This window comes from Periophthalmus magnuspinnatus, chromosome 4, assembly GCF_009829125.3.
Source record: "Periophthalmus magnuspinnatus isolate fPerMag1 chromosome 4, fPerMag1.2.pri, whole genome shotgun sequence".
In the NCBI taxonomy this organism is placed as follows: Eukaryota; Metazoa; Chordata; class Actinopteri; order Gobiiformes; family Gobiidae; genus Periophthalmus; species Periophthalmus magnuspinnatus.
Genome location: NC_047129.1, coordinates 16,447,429 through 16,458,145, shown reverse-complemented (window position 1 = coordinate 16,458,145; position 10,717 = coordinate 16,447,429). Strand labels below are relative to the sequence as shown.

The following is a 10,717-nucleotide window of genomic DNA, read 5'->3' as shown; positions in this document are numbered from 1 at the left end:
CCAACCCCACCTGGACTTTGTTTGCTTAGACCTTAGTTTACTTCTGCATTCCACAGCCTTGACGAGAAAAACAGTTGGAGCCCCTAACGTTTCCCTTCATAATGGAATATCTTGCAACATTTTGAAAATAGTTCTGTGAAATGTCTCTTTTTAATGTATTTATTTATACAGGGAAACCCAATGAGAGCACTTGGGCTCTCTTTTTCATTGGTGCCCTGTTTAAAATTCAAGACGAACAGAAAAAACAACAAACAAAATAAACAAATACACACATCCATACAAAACATTAAAAACAGGTGCAGGTACATGTATAAAAAAAGTGATATGTCCTCTCACCACAACGCTGAACAGCTTTCTCCAAAAACATAAGTGATTTTAATCCAACTTTTTTTTCAGTTGCACCTTTGACATGTTTAGGTGAGCAGGACAACCGACCCCGTTCACCCCTATAGTTTACCTCCACTGAGTGAATAATGCGTGAAAGATTTAGGCCTGTATAAAACAAATGCATTTTCATTATTGTGCTAAATCACTTTTACTATTAACAATCCCAGCCTGCATTCATTTCAGTTTTTCTCAAAAGTCTCATGTAGTGAACCTCTTTCAAACAGGAGGTTTGAGACCCAACTCAAAAAATGTTGGACCAAATAAAATTGATAAACTGCCTAAATATCTCAGTTGCTTGTTAATCATTGATACTGGAGCATTTAATAGAAGAACAAGCAAAATTGGATACTTTGGTGTAACAAATGCACTTTAATGATCTGATGATAAACATTTATATTCACACCTACTCCTGTTTTTAATGTTTTAAATGAACCTATGTACTTTTGTATTTCTGTTTTGTTTGTTTTTTGATTTCATTTTTTCTGTATTTGAACAGTGCGTCCATGTAAAGGAGAGTCTGAGCACTCTTATTGGGCTCTCCCTGTATAAATAAAGATAAAATAAACATGTAATTTCCTGGAATATGGTGGGTTTTAGCCTGAGCACTACCCAGTCAAAAAATTAGACATTGATTACATACAGTAGAAACATCTGACCTCATAAGTCTACAGCAAGTCATCCACACCAAACTGGATACATTTTTCTTCAACAAACCCTCCATTCCCAGGGAAATGGAGGACTCAAAATAAACAGGTGGACCAATGAAATGGCTTCTTTTTTTATACTCATAACACATCTACGTCGGAGTATAAAGGTCACTTACGCAGGCTCTACAAGAATAAAGTTGTAACATTTCGACATTAAAGATGTAATTTAATGAGAATAAAGTCTGTAGTGGCCAGCGGCCCTGTGCCACCAGCTACTAGACTAACAGAGCCCACAGGTGTTAAAACGTGTGGTTAAAGAGCCCAATACCTGTGTGCTCAGTAAAGAATCCTTTTATTTCCATTATCTACACTTACACAACCACGTTCAAAAACTGTTTGCCTCTGCTCTGTAGCACTGCTCATCCATTAATTATTCTTTAAATAGGCACACCTGGGCACACCCAGCAAGACCAATTAGGAATCACAGTGCCACACAGTGGCTGGCAGTGCAAACACGCAAAAGGGTCTCAAAATGGCTCTTACAAAGTCATCAAAAGTCATAATTTTACTAGAATAAAGTTGTAGCCAAACAAGTCGACATTTCATGATTTTGAATCAAAATGAATGCAGACTGCAAAAGACTGCTGCTTGGATGAGTTAAAGCTTACATAAATGCCCATTAAGTTTTAACCATTATCAGACTTTGAAATACTAACATTTTACACGTCCCACAAGTTTGTAAGTTATTAAACAAATTTGCACTGCAGTTTAGCTGCCACCTCTCCGCTCGTATATATCAGTCACAAACTGTTTTATACAGTAGGCTACAGTTTTTCCCCGTGGAGTGACTGGCCTCCTCCTTGGAAACAGCCTGCAGAGAGGAGCGCTCCCTGGTCACTGGGCAGGACACAGGCTGTGAACTGAGCTGCAAACAGGTGGAGTCTCAGCGCACACCCATACTCCGCTCTGCTTAGCTTTGCTTCTCGACTATTCTAAACACTATTCTGGGTTCTTTGTCCACAATCACTGTTCAAAGATGTGCTCATTGTAAATAACTTCAGCCCCTCATGATGGGCTTGTGGAGCCGTGCGGACTGCGCAGCTCCGGTTTTATGCGCCGATTAAGCCTAATCTTTATGGTCACTGTGTTGTCCTGTTTCTGTCTGCAGATGGTCACAGTTTAGTCTAATACACAGAGGAAAATTATTTCAGTCCCTGATCCCGAATTCTTTATGCGGGATCGACACCGTGTACTGTCTCGCTGTTCCTCAGCACAGGGTCTGGAGCACACACACCCTGTATCTGTGGATGTTCCAGGTGCACTGAGTGTAAAGACTACTACACCTGGGGAAATGACTCAACAGTTGTTAATGTTTAAAAGGCCAGCAATATAAAGTTCTGCTATTGTATGTAGGTTTTAATTTCTTCTTTTAACTCAATAAGGGTCACTCTTGCACTCTGGTTAAGGTGGCAAATTGCTCTTGCTCCTAAATCTGGATAAAATTGCATCTTCACGTTGACTACGACTTGATTTTTGTAAATGTACAACTTTATTCTCATAAAATTGTAAATTTATTCTCGTACAATTAACTTAACTGTTAGAAAATTTTAATTTTCGTTTTAATTAATTTTATTTTCGTAGTGCCTACACTATTTATTTATTTATTTATTTATTTATTTATTTATTTATTTATTTATTTATTTATTTATTTTTTTTTTTTTAAGTGACCCTTACCCTCTGCCGTACATATAAGTAAAAAGGACACAGTAAATAAAAAGCTAGTGTAGGAAGAGGCAAAAAACCCAAGCTGCTTATATTAAAGCTTCCTCCTTAACAATAGGCCCACATAACATTTTACATTTTAGCTGTGCATTAGATTAAAAAAAAAATACATTTACACACCTTAAAAAATGCCATTAAATTCAGACATAAATTAACATGTTACACCAATACTTCCAGACATAAAAAAAAGCCTAACAACAAACCAGCTATTATCCTAAAGCATAGAGAACATACAGATGGCTCATTTAAAAGTATTATTATTATTATTATTATTATTATTATTATTATTATTATTATTATTATTATTATTATTATTATTATTATTATTATTATTATTATTATTTCCCTTGCATTTTGCTTGAGTTTCGTTTCATATCATGTTTTTATGGTTGATATTCTATGTGACTACACCCTGATCTCTCTGTTTATCTCTTGCCGCGGGCCTATATTTGACAATGTGAATAATTACTTAGAGAAAACGGAAACTAATGTCTGTGTGATGTGTGGCTGTGCTCACTTCCTCCTGTGAGGCAATGAGGCGCGCGTCCCCGTGGAAACTCTCCCTCCGCGCTCCACCTCACCAGCCCAGTCCTGCAGGGCGGCTCCCACGTTTACACCGCTCTCCATCGCTCTGGACCTGGTTTGTCAGCGCCTGTAGCCCGCAGAGGTGTCCCTGGGAGTCTAAATTACACTTTTTTTTCGTAGCAGGTGTGTTGTGATTTGCGCGAGAGGAAGAGGAAGACGAAAGAGCACGCGCCTCATCTTGGTCTCATCTAAGCAGTTATACGTAAGTTATCAGCCTTTTCCAATAGTCTAGTCTAGTTGAATGATTGTCTAGTTTTAGCTGTAGGTGTAGTTTTGTTTTTTTTTTCCAGTAAGGCGACTTGAGTCTATACAGTGGCATCCAGGCTGTTAAATAACCTAACCAAATCTAAACACTGCTTCTATAAATGGATCTAATGGTAAAAAAAAAATCAGCCGACATATTTATGGCTGTAAACTGTTGCCTTTAATTCACTCAAATGAAAGTTACACATATGGATTGTAGTAAACACAGAATAAACTCAAAATAACTTAAAACTTGCTTTAGATTCTAAACAATTAAAAATATCCACCCTTTGTTTTGAATCCTGGGTTGCACTTTTGACAGTTCTTGACCCTGAGGAGCAGTGGTGGATGCAACAAAGTAAAACTAGTTAAATACTTTATTTAAGTACAAATTTTTAGGTATCTGTACTTTACTTATACACATTTTAAAGTGGATACATTTTACTTCAGTACATTTGAGAGCAGTATCTGTATTTTACTCCACTACATTTTTTTTACTGGATGGAAAAATAAAAGTATTTTTCATTATTGTTTGAGACCTGCTCAAAAGGCTCAGAAGTTTATAATTTGAGCAAACAAAATATATAATTAAAACACAATGTTGACCAAAATTCTGCACAAATCTTTTTCAGAGTGAATAAATTCGAAGCTTTATAAGACCTCAAAATCTGCGCATGATACTTTAACTTTTTGCTCTTTAAGGACATTTTTAAACGGGTACTTTAATACTTTTACTTAAGCAGATTTTTTTCATGTGATACTTTTACTTTGACTTTAATCTTTTTTTTGCTCCAGCATCTGTACTTTTGCTTGTGCAACAAAATTGAGTACTTCTTCCACCACTGACGCTTGGATTTGCCAATAATTTATTTATTTTATTTATTTATTTATAGCGGACAGTGCATTTTGACCAACAGTAACTGTTTAACATTCCATGAGACTTCATCGTGAAACTCATTGAGAGAAACCCAAAGGTTTGTGGCTCCGTCAACAAAGTAAATGGTGGATACTTTTCCTTTGCTACATAATTCCATATATCTTGCTTTGGATATCTAATGTCTTCCATAGGTATATGAAATATAGAAAGTAGTAACAGTAGTAGTAATGCAATGTGTCCAAACGTGACAACTTTAAATTTACCACCAACTTCCCCTAACGTGTTTTTACCACAGACTTATAAGAAAGCGGTGTAGTCATGCTTTTGCAGCTGCCTCTTTGTATTAAAGTGTTAATATGAAGCTTGGTGTGTATTTTTAGGCAGTAAATCAACCAAAACTTAATATCAGCCAACGCTGGAGATTTAAGGCCGATAACTGATATGCTACAAAGTCCAAATATCAATCTATCTCGAGTCTAGACCTCAACAAACTCTTTGAAATGTATTCTTGAATAGTTCATATCTCATTCCTCAGAGTTGTTCACACTCAACAGTCTGATCAGAATTCTATGTTTTAACCATACATTGCAAATCTCATTGTGCGGCCACGTCAAAGAGAATATTATTCCAGTGAGGGGACTGTGGTAATGTGATTTCATTGTAGGTCTGTCACGATAACTAATTTTCCAATGAGATATAGTGCTGAAGGAAGTATAGACGATAAATAATAATGTTGAAACCAAAACCAAAAGTAGAATTTTAACTCAAAAACAAATTTAAATGTACTATATGGTTAAAAAAAATATGAACTGCCATAAATAAATAACAGAACACAACACTTAAGTCGTTAGTTTGTGTGTTAGCTCAAATCTCATCGTAGAACAGAAAAATAACAAAAATGTTCCCACTAATGCAAAGAAAATACACCCACAAGAAATATCGACCCACAAAGATGATTGTTCAATGTGTCAAATAGACTATATATAAATGCTAACCTGCTAGCTGCTACGTTCCAAATAGGAAGTGAGCATGGGCGCGCTTCTGGCTCCAATTCACTTTACATTGGAAAACTGTAGCCCCTTTCTCTGTAGCAGCTGCTGTCAGGCTCGTCATTTTGTTCTTTAACTCGCTCTACGTGATCATAGTATTTTTATTTCGCTATTGTGTCTGTAACTCAAGATATAAACATTAATAACAGACAAATCAGGCAACGTCTTTCCCTGAGGTTGCTCCCGCTAGCGTGAGCAACAGGTTTGATTGACAGCGTTGATAAGTAACCAAACCAGCAGTGTGTGCGGGAAGGGGCGTTACATCCAGCAGCCTCACTCCAGATTGGCTCTTCGGTTGCTATGATACTCGTGGTTGGAGTTTCAAATATGGAATTCGGCTCCAAATTTGCCGCTATAACCACCAGCTTCGATGAGCTTCACTTTACTAGAGCTGAACGCTATGGGTGACGTCACACTCACTAAGTCCACTTCTTCTACAGTCTATGATCCGTCATGAATTGAACAAGTTGATATAGTATTTATCATGACAGGCCTGTTTTATTGTAATATTTTGGGATGTTTTGTGAAATACTGTCACATTTTAACTTTTTTTTGCAATTTTTTTCAGTGTCGAGGATGAAAAAAATACGGATAAGCACCTTTTATCCTATTGGAGCGATATTACTCTTCATTTTGTTTTGTGTCCAGATGAGTAATAATAACTACAGTTTTGAGGCAATTTTAAATAACTACAGTGAAGACTTGACTCAAGAGGAGACTGTGTATAAGAGAATCACTAAGAACTACTCAGAATGTGAACAAAACATGGATGCAGCCAACATCCAAGGCTTTAGCGATCTACCGACTCACATTCAAACCTTCCTTTACTATCGCCACTGTCGGAACTTCCCCATGCTCCTGGATGTTCCCGACAAATGCGGAGGACCGGAAAAATCCTCTGATGTGTTTCTCTTGTTAGTGATAAAAAGTTCCCCTGAGAATTACGACCGCAGAGAGGTGTTGCGGAAAACATGGGCCAAAGAGCGACAGTATAAAGACAAGTGGATACGAAGGATTTTTATATCTGGGACTTCAGGCAGCGGTAAAGACAAAATGAGACTAAACAAACTTCTACGAGCTGAGCAAAACGAGAACAGTGATATTCTGCAGTGGAATTTCGATGAATCCTTCTTCAACCTCACGTTAAAACAGATTTTGTTTCTAGAGTGGATGGATCAAAACTGTCCTCATGTCCGCTTCCTGCTTAACGGCGATGATGATGTCTTCGCCAACACAGATGGCATGGTCGATTATCTCCTAGACCTCCCCGGAAATAACGGGAGCAGCCATCTTTACACCGGGTTTGTTTTTGAAAATACTGGACCAGTTCGATATAAAAAAAGCAAATACTATGTCCCAGAACAGATTCAAAAGTCTGATAAATACGATCCTTACTGCGGAGGAGGTGGCTACTTGCTTTCAGGTTACACAGCTATGATCATTTACAACATGTCTAAGTATATTGAAGTTCACCCTATCGATGATGTTTATATTGGTGCGTGTGCAGTAAGAGCGGGGTTGCTGCCTACGTTTCATATGGGAGTGAAAACACTAGGATTGTTGACATCAAATGGGCAGAAAATAGATGAACAAGAACCCTGCCATCTGAAAGGCCTGCTCCTCGTCCACAAATATTCACCTGCTCAAATTTACCTCATGTGGCACAAAATGAACGACCCACGACTCAGATGCGGGGTGCAGTTTTGGGATGATATTTAAAAAGCATCTACGAGTTTCAAAGCGATGGAACTTAACTACTTAAAATTAACTGTATGTGGGGAAAAAGTTCTATGAATAAACTGAAACCCACTAATAGGATCTATTTAAAGTTCTTTGGACTATGAAACAAGATAAATATTTTACTCTTAAAGGTTCCATGTTATGCAGAATTGACTCTTGTGAGTTTTGAGCCATGTTAGAATGTTGTTACCTCATCAAAAACATAGCTGGAGTTGTGTTTTGTTTCATTCACACATTTGAGTAATTCTTTATTATTAGTCATTAGTCATCTCCAAAACTCAAAGAAAGGTACATTTATTCATATAGTACAATTCGTACACAAATTAAGTGCTTAACAGAACAAGAAAAACATTAAAAGAACAATCCAAACTAATCAGAATACAAATAACTCATAAAATTAACATTGAAAGAGAACAGTGCAGAATAAAACCTTTCAGTCACATGCACAGCTAAACAGAACTGTATTGAACCTGGATTTAAACATTGTCAAAGTAGAGGCCTGTCTCACATCTTCAGGAAGACTGTTCCATAAAACTGAAACTCTGGGGATCAGCAGGAGGCCGGTCCCTGAAGTCCTCAGAGTGTGAGATGGTTCATATGGCACTAACATGTGGGAGATGTACGTGCTGGTCCATGGAGAGACTTGTGCACAAGCAGAACTGCTTTAAAGTCTATTCTCTGATGTCATGAAGTGGTAGTTTTCAAGTTAACACCTACCTTTACTCTTTGTTCAGTAGAGATTGGCCATTGCAGGACTGAAATTATCCAAATGACTCTAGTGAAGGTGTATACAGTTAAAAAACATGGTGGAGCACTTCCTGTATTACCACCTGACATCACCAGGTGGAACAGAGTGTCTTCTGTTTGAGTCTGCAGGATTTGTGTATTAAATGTGTGAAACGAAACAGCTCCAGGCATGTTTGTTACAACATTATATCAGGAAGCTGAAACCTATGAATGGGATCTATTTTAAAAATTATTTGGACAAGAAAGCAGCATTGTTCACTCTGGGTGTGGTGTGTTGTCCAGCAGCTAGAAAACACTTTCACTGCAGTGGAGTCCAGTATGATCACTTTACCTTTGATTACAATCAGAATAGACTTTATAGAGGTTACTTAAAAATAACAAGAAATCCTTTGAATATTATTAAGTCTATATAGACCTTAGCTGGTTGTTACTTCCTTGTATATTAAGCTAGTTGTTGTGGGAAAACACTCTTTGTAAACACTGGTGAATGTTTAAACAAAGAAATTGGTCCAAAGGAGTCCCAAGCAGCATCTCTAAATATCAGACCCAAAATCATAGAAAACACTAGGTATTTTTAGATATCCTGACATGACTGAAGCACCTTTCCTAGTGACGTATATATAACACAATACAGAGTATGATTCTGTGTGATACTGATACTTCACTTCACAGGTCTGAAAGCAAACTGTGTGGTCTGATTTCATTTATATGTAAATACATGTTCCACGTTTTAACAGAAGGGAATTACATGTTTTAACTTCAAAATCAAATTAGTTTTAGTTACAAGCTTAACATAACTACTTAACATGTAAATATAGAGCCTTTTAACAGTGGACACCATAGACCGTATATATAAATGGACATAACTAACCTGCTAGCCCCCGTGTTTCAAATAGGAAGTGATCATAGGTTGCGACTCTGGCTCTAATTCACAACATTGCTAAATGCCTGCTACCGGCTAAATCAGCAGTGCGGGTGGGAAGGGGCATTACATCCCACAGCTTCGCTCCAGATTAGCTCCTTGGTTGCTATGATACTTGCAGTCGAACTTCCAAATATGGAGTCTGACTCCAAATTTGCCGTTATAACTGCTAGCCTCGATGAGCTTCGTTTGGAGTTGAACTCTCTGGGCGACCTCACACTCACTTATTCCACTTCTTTATACAGTTTATTGTGGAAAAGCACCCCCCACACTCTACCAAACAAGTTTAAATGTAGTTAACCCTCTGTAGTGATTTATAAAACATAAAATACATTTTTTTTATTTTTTTTATTGTAGTCTCATTTTGAACGCTATGTAGTTGCCATTTGAAAATCTTTCGGGGAGTTGTGGGTGTGCATTGCTCATTCTAGGGAAGGCTAGGGCCCCGTGAAGCACCTCTTGGTGCCTCCCCTGGATACGAGACCCAGTGAGTTTCTACATGTAACTTTTTTCCTCTGAAGCATAGTTTGGTGTACGCATAGCTGCCCTTTGCTTGTACTGTGAACCCATTAAGGACTAAGTAGTTAAACAAAAACTGTAAACAAACTATGCTGTTATGGTTGTAATATTTGGTTTGATATTTTTATGTATAATATTTATTACCATGTTTACATTCTTGATAATAAAACTTTAATATTGGAGTAGTTATTTGTAAAATGGTTGTAAGTTAGACCAGAGTGAGCTAGATATAGGCCATTGTTTGCTCTGTCGTTAAGGACATCATGCAAATCTCATTTCACTGTGTGGCTGTGGTTGCATTTACAAAGAGCCTCAAGCCAAAAGTACTCTTGGTCCATGGTCTTTAAAGTAGGCATGGGACGATATTGAAACTTGGTGTTACGATTATCATAGCCAAAATAACTGCAATTAACTATTATAACGATAATTATTACAGTTGACAGTTTAAAAATTGTATGGATATGAATTATTATACTTATAATTTTACTAGGATGACAGTAGGTCAGTTGATAGAGCGTTCGTTCACTGATTTGAAGGTTGGCAGTTTGAATCCCCCTCTCAACGTAAACATCATTGGTTGAGCGGTCAAATCTACTGACCCACAGGTTGGAGGTGCGATTCCAGCTCCCACAGATGAATGTGTGAGTGAATGGGTGAGTGGTTGGTTTATGTAAAGTGTGTTGAGAGCCTTGAAGGTGGAAAAGCGCCATATAAAAATGTGACCGTTTACCATTTTACTATTTAATATTAAGAATAAGATCCATATTTAAACAACCGTTAGACACTGATCTAGAAGAGACCATCAATGAGAAGTAACTTTTCTCTGGTGATATAAAGGCGATTATCTCTGTTGGCATTTCTCACGATTATATAAAAAAATCCTATGAACGATTATTGTTGACCCTTTTTATCATGATAAACGATATTACTGTTTATGGTCCCATCCCTACTTTAAAAATGCATATGGTTAGACTCATTTCACTAAAACATACGTACTTTATATTTAAGTTAACATTAAAAATCTTGCCTAGCTTTTTCTAGTCTTGTAATTTTGGTGTAGCTTATCATTTTATTCTTTTTGGTTACCAGATAAGAACACATTAAACTCTATTTTAGTGCAGATGTGCAACTTAGAGGAAGTGGAAATTCATCGTGTTAGTGTGCTACTTTACATGTGGTTTTACCTAGGAAACAAAACATTAAAGGAGGGATATATAAC

At 37.1% G+C, this 10,717-nt stretch overlaps 1 protein-coding gene across 1 annotated transcript; it reads left to right on the top strand.

Annotated features, from left to right (window-relative positions):
* The first annotated feature begins 3,353 nt into the window (after positions 1–3,353).
* LOC117370009 (N-acetyllactosaminide beta-1,3-N-acetylglucosaminyltransferase 3-like) lies at positions 3,354–9,679 on the top strand. Its single transcript, XM_033965354.2, has 2 exons — positions 3,354–3,603; positions 6,139–9,679. The coding sequence occupies exon 2, from the start codon at positions 6,147–6,149 to the stop codon at positions 7,287–7,289; it is 1,143 nt and encodes a 380-aa protein (XP_033821245.1). The 5' UTR covers positions 3,354–3,603; positions 6,139–6,146; the 3' UTR covers positions 7,290–9,679.
* Positions 9,680–10,717: the final 1,038 nt, after the last annotated feature.

Coding starts and splice junctions, on each gene's coding strand:
- LOC117370009 (XM_033965354.2), top strand. CDS start 6,147: ATGAAAAAAATACGGATAAGCACCTTTTATCCTATTGGAGCGATATTA.